We start from the raw sequence: 18,365 nt of genomic DNA, 5'->3' as shown, positions 1-18,365 counted from the left end.
CACCTACATCTCTCAGCCCCTGATAGCAGCAAGCTCTAAACTCTAACCTCTCCTGCCCTTGCCTGTTGAGCCACCAGACCAGCAAGTTTGCCCACAGCTTAAGTCTAATCTCTTGGCAGCAGCAGGAGATTGGAGTTTATGAACAGTAATAAAAATGTCATTTTAGCAGATCAGCTCCTGGAAGGACCCAGGGAATCCATCAAAGCTCTGTTTACTGAGTAAAGCGAACTCCTTTTCCCAATCGATAAGAATAAAAGATTGAGGTTTTTTGCACCCTTTTCCCAATTTCACAATGCCACTCTTTTAGAGGCATCTGAGCCTGAAGAGACCTGTGTTTTCCCAAAAAGAGCATGCTAACTTCCGTATACCAGTCTGGGTGTCTCATCTGAAGCCCGTCCCTTAGAGGAACTGTAAACCAGTTCAAACGCTCTCAAAAATCCCGTTCTGCTGCTTTTTTCATGAAGTTATTGATCAAATTCAGACCTCCTGTGAAAAGATATAACTCTTCAAAAGGAACAATATGAACTTGCTCCTGCTCTGAATCTGGTCTGGTCAGAGCTAATATAGCCATCTTTCTCAGAGCATTTGAAATGGTTGGACACTAAAGATCCTGTTGTTACGAAGGCTGAGCTCACCTCCTACAGTTCTTCGGATAGGAAAGGCTACTGGTACCATCCCCACAGATCAGAGCATCCAAGTGTCAGAGGAGTCCCCCTCCTCCGAAAGCCCTGACAGACAACTGCCAGACCCAGTCCTGAGTCAGAGCACACAAAACCAGGGAGAGCTGCGAGGGACTAATCCAGAACAGAAGAGCCCGACCATACCCAGCAGGCTGAAACCTCAGCTCATGGAACTGCCCTACCTCTGAGGAGGTCAGAGCTGCTATGGTTCATTACAGCACTGAAGATCTGCACCCAGGAGATTTAAAATAAAGAGGTTTGGGGGTGGGGTTTTTTGTTTTAAAAATCTTTACCATCAAGGTCTCTAGTCCTTTCAGTGTTGCCAGAGTCATGTTTGCGGGCTTTTACATGCAATTATGCTGGCGAGACATTAAAAGCCGTTTTGTTTTGAACTGAAAGCTAGTTCTGAGGATCCAAGAGATTGAGCTTTAGCAAAACAACTCAAAGGCTGGTAACAATGCTGGTCAGGCCATATTTCACAAAGCATACCACATCTTAAAGCCACAGGAGCAAACTGCTTGAGCTATTATATTTTTTGTCACACCAATATGAGTCTAAAGCAATTTATGCTGGGCTGGAAGGGGTGGGGGCAGGGTTCAGATTTGCACTGATGTAAGAGAGGGGATTTAGGATGATCCTTTGCACCTGGGCATCCCACTTTTCTCTAGGTATTCTAACTATGGAAAGGGGAAGGAAAAGAGAGCTACATATGACAGACATTAGATAGGTTTGTTCGTTTTTTGTTTTTCTTTTTTTTAAAAGGAGGACAAGAGGGTAATGAGATATGAAAGCAAGACAGGTGACACAACCTGTTCACCACGCTCTCAACTGGCAGCCAATTCTCAGCGCTGGCCCCAAAGCGCAGCCTCAGCCGAATGGCTGGATAAAACGGGGGAGGTGTTTTGCCAGCTTACAGGGCATGTGGGAACAGGAAGGAAGAACACACCAGAAAAGCCACCAAAAGAAGCACCGTGCTGCAGCAGTGGCTTCCTAGGATAATTCTGCTGTCCCTCTCCACACATGGGTGCTGAGGATAGAGAAAGGGTGAGGCAAAACGTTCAACTTCTGGCTACAAAATAGGGTAATGCGGAAGAGAAACGCAGTGTTTGCTTCCCTAACCTTTCCTAACTGCAGCGATGCCAAGGATCAAAACACCATCTCCCCAGCTCCACCTGCCATCACAGCTCCAAAACGTTGTATCTGTACCTTCATCTCAGGGGCCTCCATTGTGTATGGAGCCAGAAGAGGCTCCACACTCTAGGAGATTTGTCCTTCAGGCAGCCATATTCTGCCTCCCACCCTACCTCACTGCTGATCAGTCAATCAAGTTTGAAGGGCAGCACCTTCACTGAGCTATTTGGTTTAAGTTTGGAAAACACAGGACTGGGAGGCAGAAGGGGTGAGTGGGCAGGGAGCCACTCGCCTTTTGAAAACAGGTTGCAATCAAAACATCGCTTATTAACATTGACTAGGTCAGAAAAATGGGGAAAAAAAAAAAAAAAAGAGAGAGAAACAAATGCATCTCTGGCAGAGTTTCCAATTGATTGTCTGCCATGAAAGCAAAAGCCAGCTGCCATGTTAATTATTCATGATGCCTGGCGCAGAGGGGAGGAAGAGGGGGCTTATGGAAGCCAGTCAGCAGTGGAAAATTTGCATATGTAGATGGCAGAATAGGAAAAAGAAAAAGAGGTGGAGTGGTCCTTGTGGAAGATAAATGGGATGCACCACATTTCTGCATTTCCTGACAGATTTTCTGTATTTCTTGGCTGCGGTTAAAAGAAGTTACCAGTGCTCAGGTCAGCAACAAGTGTGTACATGTGCGCATGCATGTGCATGTGTGTACATGTGCATGCGTGCACGGGCACACAGTGACATAAGCTGTACAGAGAGAAACCAGAGAGGTTTTCTGAGTGTGACCAAACCACTCAGTTGTTCTCTCCGACACAGTCATTTCACGTTGGAGGCTGGCATGGGGGTACAAGGAGTCCCAGGGGAGCAACAAGAAGTTCATAGACGCAGAACCAAGGATTTGATTGTATTAGTCACGTGCTTTGAGATCCTGGACTTAAAAGCGCAGCTGGAAGTCGGACAGCACCAGTCACGTGCACAAGTCACCTGAAAACGGGGGCAGGCAAGCAGCTTATGCAGCAAGCCTCCAGTACCTTCACGGCAGGGGCAAGGCTTTCAAAAGCCTGAGGAAAAGTCAGCACTGCAACCCTTGAAGAGGGTAAGAATCGGTACAGTGACACGCAACAGGCTGGGGCAGAGCAAAGAGTGAAACGGACAGATCCCAAATACCTCTCCTATCAATACAGGCCTGCATCATTAAAAACATGCAGAAAAATGTGGGGTAAGCGGGTAGTTATACCACCAGCTCTAGTCCTTCTGCTATGTCATCACCTAAGAAGTTAGTACATCATTTAGAAAAAAAACAGCATCTTTGATCTCTTGGGAACAGATCCAAACACCTCTCTTGATTACAAACAGTGTTAATGCAGAATTTAACTTTTATCTTGAGAACAGCCTTTCCTAATCCAGTTTATATAGTGCTAGTATACAGCTCAAAGGCCAATTTCCCTATTTGTTTTTTGGACTGCTCAGTGAGATTAAATAATTTAGTACATATAGTACGCTTGTAATACATACCTACACACATGCAGCAGGTGTACTCGTTTGTAAATGGAAATGATGTGGATTGTTAAAATCCATTTCATAGAACCCCTCTCATTCAAACCTGATTGGAAACTCTGCAGAACTGCAATCACTGCAATCAACAGGAAGTTTTACTAAAGCTAAGGCGGCAGGATTTGGTGCAGTGACAAACAAGGTGCAAAAAGAACACGACCAGGGAGGGAGAAACATAGCAAGAGACGACTCAAAAAAAAAAAAAAAAAAAAAAAAGGCAGGGGGGAGGCTCTAGTCTTATTTACTCTGAGCAAAAGTGGTTTAGGCTCTTGCATGGAGAGTCTGTATTTTGTGAACTTCTCTCAATATTTAGTGACCAAACTCCAATTAATTGTCAAGGACCTTTGGGGCCAGACCTACAGCATTGCCTTTACCACAGCCATTCAGTTTTTGGGTGCAGCCCAGATCAGCATTGCAGGGCAGCAGAATAGCACACAAAAGAGGGGTACTACACTGCACCATCTTTTTGGCTCCTCTCAGGAGACTGCTTAGGGTTTATTCTCCTACCACTTCCATGGTAAGGTTTTTGTTTTGTCTTGTTTTTAAATCTTTCTCCATATCCAGCTCACTCTGGATTTTGCAAACTGAGAAGCAGGAGGGAAGAGCTTCTTGCACTGCTCAATGACATTTGCTGAGTGTCCTGTGTGGCAAAAATTGGAGATCAAATCCCAGATTTGCACCTAGCTACAATTATTATTAAATCCATCTCAGTTTTTTCCTCTTCTTGTATTTTTACTGTGCATGGTTGCTCTCTCTCTTGTCCTTCTCCCACCCCATACACAACAGCCTCCTCTCTGAGAGCCTCATCTGTCACAAGTTGTTCCCAAGACATCCTGTTTTACAGGCTTCAGTTTACACCAGGGATGAATTTGAACGCATCTAGTGGTGTTGCACCAGGATGGGGTTAAGCAGGTCACCTATGACCTTCCCAGCATAACACAACCTGCTCACTGTTGTGACTGGGTCAGGGCCCTCGGATGTGAACCCTACCGAAAGCCAAGATTAAACCTCATTTGCACGCAATATGGGAATGCAATAAATTAACATTTAATATCATCGTAAAGCCTTCCGGGCCCTTCTCAACCCCCTGCAGGGCCCAATGGCCCCAAAATGTTTCTTCCAGGCCTTTTCCCCGAAGCCTTCCCCCCAGAGGAAAACCTTGGCAGCTCGTACGAGCCCTTCTGGAATAAGCTGAAAACATACTAACCTTTCTTTGCCCATCGGACAGTCCCTTCGCTGGAGTGAACGTAATTCTCAAATTTTGTCTGCAAGACCGTGGCCCGCTCACGGACTTCCTGAGGGTCTGTGCCACAGGATTTCTACAAGGGCGGTGGGAGGATTAGAGGAAAGAGAGAATTTGAGTCAGGAATAATGAAGCAGTTTACAATAGATTTAATAACAGTAAAATCACACAGTAACCACCCAGGGGCCAACAAAGGTAATCCTCTCAATATTACTAGAGAAAAAAAAAAGTATAGATAAAGATGTTAAAGTCAAAGCAGCCAGTGAGCACTCTCTTGGTGAGGAGAGCAAATCAGTTTTAATTTTGTGTTTTCTAACATCTTTTACGTATATTTTTCCCTTATTTTCTTTTCAGACGCAACGGGCTAGATACTACCGCTTATTTCCAATGGAGTTATTTTTCTCCCAGATTCTACGCTGACCCTGCTGACCCCGCTTTTCTACCGGGAGTTTCAGACTGATGCTGTTGTAAGTTCCCCTGAACAGTGCTGAACAGTTGCACTGAACATCTGGCCTGCTCTTGGCACTACTTGGCACTACTGGGGCAGGAGATCTACTTTCATCTTCAAGCTCCAAAGAACAGACCACATTTAATACCTGTGAACAAAGCCAACCAAAACGCTCTTCTCACATGCTGCATGAAGTTCACTCAGTCAACAAGTTAGACTTGACAGTAACTTGCATCACGTGGTTTCTCCACGGCTAAGACAAACCCCTTGCACCAAAGACACGACAGAATAAACTTCCTTAGACCAGAAGGGCAAGTTCGCATGTGCTCAAGCCTTCCCATGATCGTACCATAAGATTCAGTTTAGGGAATGGAAAGCCAACATCGTTGGGAGCAGCTATTACTGGGAGGAGAAAAGAGGCTAGCTCCTTGAATTGGGCTCTAAGCACTCGGGCAGAGGGAGGGCGCGCAGACAAGAAAACAAGAGAATTTGTAATGGAAAGCTGACAACAAAGCCAAGCGTCCACGGATGCGAATGTCTCCCAAACAAGGGCCACAGTTCTTAAAAGCTACTCAGACAGGAACCAGCATCCAAGTCTAATAGTGCCAGATCCAGGGCTTTGCTACCGGTCAGCCCCTCAGCTTCCTAACCAGGGCTCACTGACAAGCCTCCAGCTCCCACTACGCTGCACTAGGCCTGCGCCAAGGCAACAAAACCACTGTTCCTCCCAAGATTTGCTTCCCAGATAGATCTGCATCCTAATACTGCAAGCCCTCCTTCCTTTCGAGCTACAAGCATCACCTCTGCACTGCTCCCAGTCCAAGGGAACCATTTCACATTCACACCGTGAACTCCAGCAACTGTGGAAGCCAGGCAATGCTGCTGACACCCTACACAGGATGCTTTGCTGGCCCAGATCTGCCGCTCTAGAGATCCTAGCAGCAAACCTGCCCAGAGACAGCCCCAAGTGCAGTCCAAGTTCCCTGCACTCTCTTTAGAGCTCGGGATCCACAGCTTCCAGCCACCGGGTTACTTGTCAACAAAGCAAGCACATTTAGAGACTGGAACTCCTACTTGCTCACTACCTGGCCCAACTGCCTATCTGTGTCTCCAGCAGAGACAACGGTGGATGTTTTAAGGTAACATGAAGAGCCTCCCAAATTCCTGGTCTCTGCTACCTATCTCCCAAAGCATCCAAGAGAGACTGACAACGCTGTCTCATAGCCATGTTCTAGTTTGACTTAACATGCACCTATTAATCAGGTGAGCCAGTCCCCAGTCAAGGGGCCTCTGTAAAGGTTTAATAAACTACAAGTGGTGCTGCCTCCCCAAAGTGGACACTCGTCGTTATGACTAACAAGTTTCCATTGACGTGAAACATAAAACTTTCTCCCCCCAGCCCGCTCCTCCTAGCCCCCATCACTTTTCTTTTGTTAAGCCTCCTGGCAGCACAAAGTGTCACCTTCCCAGCGTTTTTTAATATGAATGTGAAATTAGTGAGGTTTGCCCTTTCCCCTGGCGGACAGAATCCTCTGTTATTAAAAAGTAAAGCACTTTAATAATGAAAACTTTTTCTCTTTTTCCTGTGTTTTAACTGTTTAAAATTAATGAGAAGGGCATAACGGTTGTCAAAGCGATATTGAAAGCCGGGTAGCCAGGACCGAATAAGCACGAAAATCCCTCCAGAGTGTTAAATAAACAGTGCTTCAGCCCCCTCTGAATCCCTCTGTTGGTTATTGTATACATTCTGTAACAGCACTCAGAATAGATCTGAGCACCGGGGAGGCAGAAAGGTTTCAGAATTCCAATAAAGGCCTCAAATTAAAGACAGCCTGGTGCGAATTCCAGGAGAAAATTAAAGAGACCTCAAGCTTAAGTGACAGGTGACTTGCTTCTGTGTCACAACTGTCAGGGGATTTAGTGATAATATGGCAATATATTACAAAGGACTTTTCTTATTCCCCCCTTTAGGTTTCAAAATGAGGCATCTCTTCTTCCTGGTGCTGGGGGGAAAAAAAAAAAAGTAAGACAAAAATGAGGGATAAAAAACTAGGTGCATAATTTCCAAAGTGTGAGGTCAGTGCAAGAGAAATAAATGAAAAAAGCAAATGGCAGGAAACATAATGTACTCAGAAAACAGCTTCTCCCCTCCTCCCATCTCCACCTTGTCTTTTATCCCCTTCTGCCCCTTGAGACAGATCTTATTTTAAAATTGCCCCCTAATGGGCATGAAAAAAACCTGTGTTTGATTCCTGCCTTCCGGGGAGGTTCATCTAAAAATAAAAAATAAAAATCTAAATTTAAAACTGACTCAGAGCCAAACTGTGAAAATAAGACCAGCACACCATGTGAGTGTCTGGACAGATCAAATAAAGCAATGCTACTGGAAGTCTACTGGAAGCCATCCTGTATGCTTTACTCACACAAGCAAGCTTTAATCCTCCTGGTATCCTGGTTTGGATGAATGGGACAATTAATTTGAGACCTTTACACATTTTTTCAAGGCCCAAAAGATAAAAGTCTGCCCCAGAGGTTTGCTTGATCTTCTCTCCATCTGGAGGAATTTGTTACTCTGTTAAGTAACAGGCATTACTTCCATTACGGAGAAACAGTTGGGTAGGAGAGCTTTCTACCTTGCGTTTGCTTGCAATAAGAACCTATTCTGGCAGATCCCTGAAAGCTACTATAATGAATATGACTAATAACAGTATCTATAAGCTAAAAGAAGAAATGGGTGTTGTTGCAATGTTATTTAGCCAGTTCAAGACATCGGGGGGAGGGGGGAGGCACTCCCTCCACACACATACCTCACTCCCAAATATATTAAGAAAAGATTCAGGAAAAAAGTTATAAAGACTGCAGCTTTTAGGTCTCAAAAGGTTGGGATAGCTACTGAAAGTCTCCGATTTCATTAAGAGAAAGTGGGAGAAGGGATTGAAACACAACAAAACTAGACCGAGGCAGAGATGTTCTCTCTTAAAAACAGGGAAAAGGAAAAAAAAAAAGAAAAGAAAAAAGTCAAAAAACTAGGCTGTAACATCTCCTGCTTCCATGATACTTTAAAACAAAATGAAGGATTTTGTTTTAGTAACAACTTCTTACTAACCTCCACATACCTTCTCTAGAACTCACCAAGTCCCCCTGCCCCCCCCCTCCATAAAAGTTGAAAGATCAAATTTATTCTCTTTGTAGGCAGGTGAACATTCACACACCCAGACATAGCCACATATATATTTTATACACCTAAGTATAAAATATACATTTTACAGGCACTTCAGCTTGCTCCCTGGCTGCACACAGAAACCCAAAAAATGCATGTTCCAACGGGGTACTTATAATGGACTTCAGTCGAGGCAACGAGAACCGAAGAGCATTATAATGAGATTTCTGTGTGCACAACTATAATATATACATGACTCAGTGCATGGAGAGCTGATAAGCAAAACCAGCTCTCTCTCAGACGACAACGTCACAAACGGATCCAAGTCCTGCAGTTCTTCATAGCAAGGACCGAACACCCTCTGTCCTATGCAGTGCCCATTCCATTCATAGCTTATTGTATTGTCTTTATGACAAATTTACAGATTTTAGTAGAGATTAACCCTCCTGAAACTTAGAAACATGCCCCTATGGCATTTGAGAAAGCACCACAGATCATTAGTAGAACCTCTGATGGCAATAAAATACAAGCCTAACAAAAGGAATGAATCCCTGACGGCTTTTAACATACGTTTTAAGAGTAATTCCTGAGGAACTCATTTAATATTGACAGAACCACCTTAATTTTATCCTTATTAAATTGTACAGATTTTTTTCCATAAAGAGAAACTTTACTCATCCTGTAAGGCTCTGAGTCGCACAAAAATAGGTGATTATGTATTTATAAATTCCTGCAGCAGATTCAGACCATCATTCTACCACCAGAGTAGTTATATCCCAGCTTCAGTGAAGTCAACAGCAAAATCCCATTCCCTTTGAAGGTAGAGGGAAAAGAGGGATTCAATCTCACCTTTGACTGCAAGGGAAAGGAACCAGCTTCCTACATATGAACAGCACCCGGCATGGCCAGGCATGCCTAAGCATCACTAGAAAGAGTAATATCTACTTCTCAAATATGGGTTGCTTTTTATTTTTGTTTCTTGGAAGGAAAGGGACAAAGACAGAAGAGTGTTTGAGGCAAAAATATTCTATGCTTAAATGTGCTGATTGTTTTACAATTTGAAAGCACTCTAGAAATACCCATCTGATTAGTCTTGGTAACAAACAGCCTTGTTGGCTTATTACTGCTGTGCCATAGGCAAAGATACAAAGACATAGAGATGTTCAGGCCAGAACTGGATCAATGATTTTTGAACCTCCTCAAGTACTGGGCTCTGATTTTCAACCACGTTCAGCAGGCAAAACCTCCCGCCACTTTTTAAAAACCAAATCATAATTTCTCGGAAAATTTTTTTTTGCTTTTTTGCCCACTTCACATGAAATTACACTCGCTGCCAAGCCCAGGACAGAATATTCTGTCCTGTGTCAGAAACAAATTTAAAGCGCAGTATCTTCATAGGTTAGAAAGCATGTAATTGTTGAGAAACTTTCTGAAGGAAACATAAAATTTCCTTTTCTACTGCCTGTGCTTATAGGCAGGGAAGTGTTTATACACAGAATTATCTAAAGTCATTTCTACATTAACGTAGCACAACAAAACTTTTACTGCCAATACCATTACACTAGCAGGTTAAGCTACGTATTTGTTGAACCAGTTAAGAGGTCATATCCCAGGCATATTCCAGTCATTTAAAATATGGGCAACGCAAGCTGACTTCAGAGAAGAGCTGCAGATGGGTGGGAAAGAACTTTAAATAGAGCTGTATCTCAGATGAGCCATAAATCGGGCTTTCTATGAAACGTAGGGCATGTAGGAAAATTGAACATCTTTCAAAAGCATGTTTACCAAAAATGCTGCAGTTCTTAGCAGAGTTATTTGCAGGAAATGGGAAGGCAGTGGCCAGGTTGGAGGCTCATTCGTAGTAAAACAGAAAGAAGGAGCAGGCAAAACAGTAACAAGAGGGGTAAAAAAAGAAGGAAGAAAAAAGGAAACAAGAAGAGGAAGCTGCAAAAAAAATAGCTCACCTTGTTGCCTGATCTGGGCAATTTGAAACGATTATCTTTCATCAAGCTGGACAGTATCTTCTCCATCTTTATCTCTGACACACTAAAGCAACAAAGACAAAAAAAACCTGTGATTACTCCTCCTGTCCAGTCACAGCATGTAACGAGCTACAGGTTGATAATGGATTGCAAAAGAGATTGAGATTTACACATTCAACCTGAGAATTTATCCCTGCAGTACATCAGGTCTTACCCCACAGAGCCTCATCCAGCAACCCCAGAAATGTAACGAATGTGAAATCTCAACCCCAGCTGAACCGGTGCTTCGGCAGGAGCAGGGACACCATTTTATCAACAATCTTGTTCCCATTACAAGTCACCGATGCACAGTCCAGTTCTAACAGGGCATCAAAATAACTGAGGGTAAAACGCAAGTAAGAATATTGTATTCCACTGAAAGTCTTCTCGCTACTCAATGAGCTTAACATCCTCATTGACTTAAGAAAATTTTAGGCCTTTATAATATTTCCCATGTTTTTGTAATTTTTCTTTCCTAGTACTGAAACGCACCATGAGAATGGGGAACTATTTGGTTACACTTTCCATTAAAAGAATCACAATATAGCATTTAAGTTGCTCTAGCACTCATACTTTTCGTAGATCACCTTATAACTAATATCTGTAATGCCCATTTTGAATCCAAAGGATGTCAAACACTTTATTGTACATTAGATGCCATAGGCAGAGAGAAAAAGATGCATCTGCACTGCTTCGCATGTGCAAGCGTGAGAAGGAAGCAGATTGAGATATACCAACAAAGCGGGAAAGATGTGCTCCCTTTACCTTCCTGTTAACCACAACAAGTTTACTTTACTTCTGTTACCATCTTGTCTACCCTAGTTTTACGTTCGGATTCTCTGGGAGAACAGAGGCATCGCTCAACTCTCATCCAAAGGAACAAAATGTTCTGATGTTTACACCCTATTTTTTCCATCCATGTTAGCAACCATGCTCCCAAAACTGAAGAGTTTTGCAGAGTTAAGTCCTTCCTCTCAGAGTGACTCAGGATTACAGGGAGACAGCAGGATCTCAAGGAACTTCTCCTATCGAGCCAACTCTCTCTTTCCTCTGATCACATCGTACCTCCTTCCCACAAGATCTTTTATCGTTCCAACATCCTGCCACGTTGCTCAGGTTAAAGTTCAGAGACGCACTTCTTCATGGACACACTCACTCTCCCATGCACTCATATGTTCAAAAGCCATTTCTGATGCCAAATCCATGGTTTGATTTCCTTCCTCGTTTTGAGGAGTCACCTTCTCCTTCATCTGAGGTATAAAACCAAAGCCCTGCCCATTAGGGAGCCCATAGCACTTTTTTAAAATACAGGAGACTGACTCGGTTGGTTGTCACAGCCAGGTTTCACACTGGGCATTTATTTTCATTCTGTCAACTCACTTTCCTCCTGTAGATTCAACCAGATGATTTATTCTCCAACCCTATTTGCAGGACGCTGCTGGGTACTGCTACAGCCCAAATACTGCAAATACTTGAGAACCTGTTTCATCTTAAAGCATGCAAGTGGTCCCATTTAGAGGTGCATTTACAGAAGACTAGACTCTTGAACACTGTCTTGTGGAGCACACACACCAGGTCACACACAGAGGAACAGCTGTGCAGCTTCAGGCCATTAATATTACAGCTGCATCCAAACTAGGTCCCATTTCCAAGTAAATTGCTCACACGATAAAGACTGAAGATTGCCAGCCCAAATTTTCAAGTTGCTGCATTTCAGCAGCAGCAAAGGTCCTCTCTAGGAAAGACGTTCTTTTCTTTTTCACACCAGCATAAATCATAAATACTGCATGGAAGGCAAAGAGTTCATTTGGGTGCACATCAATTTAAGGAAGAGAGAAATCTGGAGGCCAAAGAATTCTCAGACTCCTGAATCACAGGCGGTCAGAATGACATACAGGTTTCTGAAAGGCAGCATTGCTTATTTTCTTCAACTTGGTAAGCACAGAAAGAAATAACAACAACAAAGATCTCCCCTTTCTCTTCACCCAGAGATCTCAAAGCTCCTGACTAGGAGGAATGGATGAATCTTTGCCATATTCTGCATAACAGGATACCATGATCCTGACCTATTTCCCAGTCCTTCCCCATTAAGATGCTAGGACGAATACCCTTTCTTTTGCAATCTGCCTTTTCAACCTCAGCCACCTCATCATCACAACATGGGGAAAGGAAAAGAGCTGGTCCAGAGAAAACAGTCATCAACAGTTATCGAAGCACGGCCATACTGCAGCCTATATGGGAGACAAGTCCCCATCTTTGTGTAGCTGGGACTCGCAATACAGCACATTCCTCCACAGAGGATGAAGGGAGAGAAAGGTGGGGGGAGTGATGGGGGAGAAAGGGAAACGGAGCATAAAAAGACAACTGAGGGTTTCTCTGTTTGTTTTCGAAAAGTATAACAGTAAATTAAAACATAAATGGCAACCACTTACGCAAGAGAAAAGTATTCCTCCCCATCCCCTCAAAGGTTGCTCTGACACAGCTATGAATGAAAACGTCAAACCTTTGACATTGATTTGCCTGAGTCGCGTCACCCCCCTCGCCGTTCCTCCTCTCTCCTGGCGTGCTGCCAGCTCGCAGCCTAACAGATACGTGAACTTGGTTCACAGCGGGGAGCATCATGTGAGGGGAGCAGGGGAGGGGGGAAGCACCACCGCGGAGCAGGGGGAGAAATGACTCGTGCCTTCACGGTGATGCGTTTTCCTTTATAAATTAGTTAGGCCGCCGTTAGCAGATAAAGAAATTATCTGATAGCTGTCGAGGCAGGCGCTGCTAGATTGCACTTGAAGGAACTAAAAGAGACATAAGCAAGAAAAGAGAGAGGGGAAAAAAAAAAGTAAACCTCACCTCCTTGTTGCCTCCTCCCTTTGAAGGAAAATCTGTTAGTTACACACAGCACTGAGACAGAACATTTTAGAGTCTAACCTTAAAAAAAAAAAGAAAAAAGGGGAAAAAAGAAATAGAAAGAAAGAGGAAATTCACATAAAACATCGGTGTGCAGGTGCATGGCATATACACGTTTACAACTTCAAGCTACACAAAGATCGAAAAGAAAGTTGCAGAGAAGCACACAGCTTTGCTGAGCCCCAACGGGAATTACAGTTCTCAGCAGAGCCAAAGTGAGATCGTTTTGGCAAGGGCTAACGCTGCTTTTCCACAGTGGAAGCCAAGGAGAGACTTCAGGTACTGGTGAAAATTAATTGCGAGCGATTTCCAATTTCAAAGGCAGTCATCCCTAATTCCAAAGTGGATTTTCATCCAGGAACAAAGCCACGTCTGCTCTCATTACTTCCGACTCTCAACATTTCTGGACTTACTCCCATGCATGCTGGGGTGGGTGGAGGGGTATAAGAAAAACTCCGGGTCAGATCCTCATCCACTGTAAATCAGCACAGCACTATTCATTTACACCAGCTGAAGACTGCAGGGACCTGTCTCATGCTTTGTCTTCTTAGAAATACATATTTTATGAAGTATTTACATTTCAATAAACCCAGCGGGACTTTCATTTAAAAAAGAAAAAACAAATTAAAAAAAAAATTCACAACACACACACACAGCCCCCAACATAAAACAACAGATTTAAAATTAAGCAAACAAACAAAAAAAAAAGCAAACTCCAGCAACTTGTGCAGCCCAAGTCAAAAGCTACAAAGGTTTAGGATAAAGAAACAAAAATTATCAGTGCTTAAGAGGATCGGTGACAGTCCAACACATGCTGTCTTTCGCCCTCGCACTGAATTAAATTGTCAGGATTATCACCATAATGCTCTGTTTATGAAGGGTAATGGCAATTTGTGCTGATGGCACTTGCTGCCTTTAGCTTCAAGCTGCCTTCCCGCATCTCCTCTGCAATTCATCAGCGCTCTTGCCTATTCCGTTGCCCCTTCTCACACCACGCGCTGCTAGGTAGGAAGAGCGTAGGACACACGACTGCAAACAGGCCAAACCACCCACCCATGCCAATTAGACACTCCTTTCTCTGATCTGAAGACCGGGGTCAAAGGAGGGAAATTGCACTCCTTTTTTGGGAAGTCCCTCATCTCCAAGGCAGCACATTTTGAGGGACATAAAGCAAACAAACAGGAAAAGACAATCCCTAGAGTTGTTTGGCTGTACCGATTTAAGAAGCGGAGAAAAACCTTCACACAAACCTCCCTCCAGTCATTGAGCACAGCCTTCTCCAGATTCCTGAAGAACAGTGGCTAGCTCAACAACAGGTCTCTTCAGCAGCTGTAATTACCAGCAAGAGTGGGTGACACTGCTCCTTAAACTTATTAACAACAACAAAATCAGATCAAAGCATTAACATTTAAAACAAAAAAAAAGGAAGGGAATTTACCTTTCCCTCCTCCAACCCTTCCCAAATATAAAAATCAAAAAAATAAAAAAAAAGAACTTTCCCCTTGGAGTTAAAAATTCACAATTACGTGGGATTTCACCTTTAAATGTCAGTGTTGTTTGTTACATGAAAAAAGCCCTGTCAGCTTAGCCCTCCATGCCTTGCTGGTGTCTGCTTAATAGAGATAGTTACCTGGGATGATGGATGGCTCTTTGTTAGACCACTAAATGGCTCACAGCCTAGAATAAGCCTGTATTTACTGCCAACATTTGTTTGTTTCAAGGATGCAAAACCAAACTCGACTCCAAGCAGCTTCACCCGACAAACACAGGAAATAAAAGAGAACTAATTTGTGCATGAGTTTAGAGGGCTCCCTCAACACTAGCACAACACTAAAGCGACTTTACTAGGCTGTTGTTCGGAAACACTAAGAGGCAGCAACGCAGGGAGCAAGGGGAGGCACATAAATCCAACCGACTGCTGAGGAGGCTTGAGACCTGAGAGCACTCCTGACTAGTGGTGCTAAGTAGTGTGTTGGGCTTTTTTTGGTTTGGTTTGTTTAAAAAAAAAAAAAAAAAAAAAAAAAAAAAAAAAAGACCTGCCACACCAGGACCACTGCGCTAGAAGAGCTTGAGTAAAGCTGCCCCATGTGTCAGCCATCAACTAGGGGGCTGCATTTCGGGCTGGTCCGTGCTAGCTTGGCTTGCTCTCCTCACTCTCTACTCTCAAGCCCTAGCGAGAGCTAGTATAAGAGCAGCTTTCTCCGCTAGTTTGGAAACACACCTTGCTTCTGATCGGCAGAGGCCACCTCCCTTCTTGCCTTGCAGGACCATGTCGGGCACTCACCATTTGCAAAAGCCTCTACTATTCCTGTCACAAGCCACTTACAGAGCAAATCTTGGCCAATTACCTGCCAGATACGACCCACAGCTCCCTAGCTATTTCTCCGCCGGATCTCTCCTGAAGGGAGAGCACAATCTCCGACAATATGGTGCTATGCAGGCAGATGGCCAGCTAGCATTTGACAGGCTCATTTGACTTGTGATCTCCACGTAGCCATGATTTGAACCCAGGGCCACAGAGCTAACAACCGAGTGCAAAGGATCTCTGACTGCTGGCTCCTCTCTGCCTCTCGCCACACACACTCGCAATCTGTCAGGTTGATGATTTTCACACGCTTTCCTGCTCTCCTTTTGCTATTCTGGGGCTGGTCCTAGATCACAAAAATTAATAAATACTTATTAAAACCTGCACGAGATACAGTCCCGCTGAAAGTGCCATGGAAGGTTAATTAGCGGGGATGAGCTGAAACTTTTGTTCGCGTTTCTGACTCACTTAATCTTGTGAGAAGCCAGCAAGCTGACATATTCTGCCTCCGAAGGCGCCAGGACAAGCAGGCTGTTCCCGTGACAGCCAATCCGAGCCGTCCTCCCAATCCGGTGGATGTATTCCGCAGGTGAAGCCGGCGCGTTATACTTCAAAAAGGGAACATGAGAAGGGAAAGGAGGAATTAACAGAATGCAGCGTGTTAATTATGAACGAGGCACTCGGTCTGCTCATCTGAAACAAAAGGGATCTTAGCAAAACCCATATGCCGCACCTCCCTCAGAAGTGGTCTGTTTATGAAGGACCCGTTGGACTCATCCCTGTAACCATCACTCAACCCCCTCAGCCACAGCAGTTTTTCTGACATGTGAATGTGACACGTTGGCCGACTTTCAGATAATAGGACAGTTTCTCCGTCTCAGTGACTCTCTTTGCCTTTTAGATTTTATTTCTACACACGCACGTCAGGAACCCGTTTGCCTCCCTTAAAAAAAAACCCCAAACTCAAACCAAACAACCCCCAGGAACACATGCACAGAGCGGGAAGCTGTCTGCTCTGCGCTTGGGAGGAAAGCCAGAAAATGAGAGACAAAGCATTCCAATTCAGAGTTCAGCTAAACTGTTTTGTTTTGATTAAAGCGAATTATAGCTGCTTACTGGATAGAAAAAGAAACCTAGGGTAGATGGGGGAATAAGTCTTTTAGGCAGCATGTGATACAGGCAGCACTTCCCATCTACCACCGGGCACAACGGAAACATTGTTTAAAGCCCCGGCTAATATAGCGGTGCCTCTCATTTACTTCACTGGGAATCAAAAATGCCCAGCCATTTGCAAGATCTGATAAAGGGTGACATATTTCCCTCCCTTTAACCTCCCCTCATTCTTCCCCCTGCTCCTCTTTCCTGGAAAAATGAACATGCACAGAGATACTGCTTAGAAATGAGCCCTCAGCAGTTTAACTGGAAAAAAACCAACAACCAAAGCCCACTCTAGTGTTTATACCTGTGCCCTCTGGCAAAGTTTCTACTGGCTAGAGGTGTGAGTAAGATGCTGTGAGCAATCTAATTGCTCCCTGCAGGTCCTTGCTCTTGGACACAGCTCTCAGGACAGCTGAGATTTCGCCTTCTGGACACACAGAAGTCTCCCAGGGCTTTAGGTAATTTGCACTACGTTCTAACACTGGCAACCATATCTTTGGTTAAATTATATTAATATACAGATCTGGGAATTAAAGACTTCACTTCCCCAGCCTTCTCTGTCTAGCTAGTTGCTATAAAATTTTTTGCCTTTTTAAAAACACAAAATTAAAATCAAGTCTGTCACCTGAAGGGATAAGATAGAAATTAAAAGGTTGCTTTGTTGAGGCTCTGTGCCCTGCTCTTTTTTAGACAGGTGTCACTTGATACGCGAGAATCTGGCTCAGTTTTCCCTTTGAATTTTCCAATTCAACTAACAATTTTTTTTTTCCTTTACAAAAAGGAAATCTGCTTCATGCCCGCAGCTTCCTCTTCGAAATTACAGGTTGCTATTTTTAACATTCAATTCTTCTTCCCTTTTTTTTTTTTTTTTTTTTTTAAAAAGTAAGAACAACATTTCTGTCAACACCGATGGAGCAGTGTTAGGTTTTTTTCCCAGGGAAAATCTGAACCACTCCATTACTGCTAAGAGCTGACAGCCATTCAACCCCAGCCCCAACCTAACAAAGCCTAACTTGAAACACTTAGGTCATCACACAGCAATTGTCAGGCTACTCTGATGTTTAAAGTTAGGATTGCACTTAAATTCCTCATTGAGCTGAATCCCCAGCAATATCAGAAAAGTAAAAACACAGAACTGGGGAAGAGATGGCCGCACTTCACAGGGTTTGGCCTCCAGGGGTGGGATGGAGGGGTGTTTCCTCCCAGCCAACAGAATATTATTAAATAGCTGATGGTACTGGAGTTATGGAAAACAGACTGTCAAAATCAAAGACCGATAGACATGCCGTGTTTTTTGCAAAAATCTTGAGTCTCAGTCCTGCAGTCAGGAACGCATGGGCCTCCCGCACCTGTAGGCATCAGCAAAGACAATCCAACTGCAGAAAGAGGATGTGGGCTGGGAAGGGATTTAATTTGAGCAAGCCTGCACTTAACGCATATTTACACACACGTGCGCGCACACACACACACACACACACCACCTACCTGTATGATCCATGTAACTTGAGGCAGGTCTAGTCCACGTGCTGCAACATCCTTTAAAATTAATAAGGAAATTACTGAAGCAAGAATGCTTCAAAAACATCAGCAGACTTACACCTCTTCTTGGATGGTGATTATGCTAGGAAACAAGTAGCTACGCAAGTAGAAATTTTACGTGCCTAGTTTGGGGAGAGATGGACTGAAGGTCAGAAATAAAACTGAGCTTTTAAAATGCAAGGAAGATTTTGAACACACTAATACAATAAAAAAATGTTCTAT

General features: G+C 43.7%; 1 protein-coding gene across 4 annotated transcripts in view; it reads right to left on the bottom strand.

Moving 5' to 3' along the window:
• DDX31 (DEAD-box helicase 31) overlaps positions 1–18,365 on the bottom strand; it is a 49,775-nt gene that overhangs the window by 11,994 nt on the left and 19,416 nt on the right. For all 4 annotated transcript variants that reach the window (XM_068915010.1, XM_068915011.1, XM_068915012.1 and 1 more), the window contains exons 15-18: positions 18,090–18,140; positions 15,915–16,054; positions 10,181–10,262; positions 4,573–4,684 (exon numbers count right to left, since the gene is read on the bottom strand). In XM_068915010.1, the coding sequence (XP_068771111.1) occupies positions 4,573–4,684; positions 10,181–10,262; positions 15,915–16,054; positions 18,090–18,140 (385 nt within the window). The remainder of the gene's footprint in view (positions 1–4,572; positions 4,685–10,180; positions 10,263–15,914; positions 16,055–18,089; positions 18,141–18,365) is intronic.

Source organism: Struthio camelus, chromosome 20 (genome assembly GCF_040807025.1).
Source record: "Struthio camelus isolate bStrCam1 chromosome 20, bStrCam1.hap1, whole genome shotgun sequence".
Classification (NCBI taxonomy): domain Eukaryota; kingdom Metazoa; phylum Chordata; class Aves; order Struthioniformes; family Struthionidae; genus Struthio; species Struthio camelus.
The sequence above is the reverse complement of the archived record's forward strand: the minus strand, read 5'-3'. Positions and strand labels throughout refer to the sequence as shown.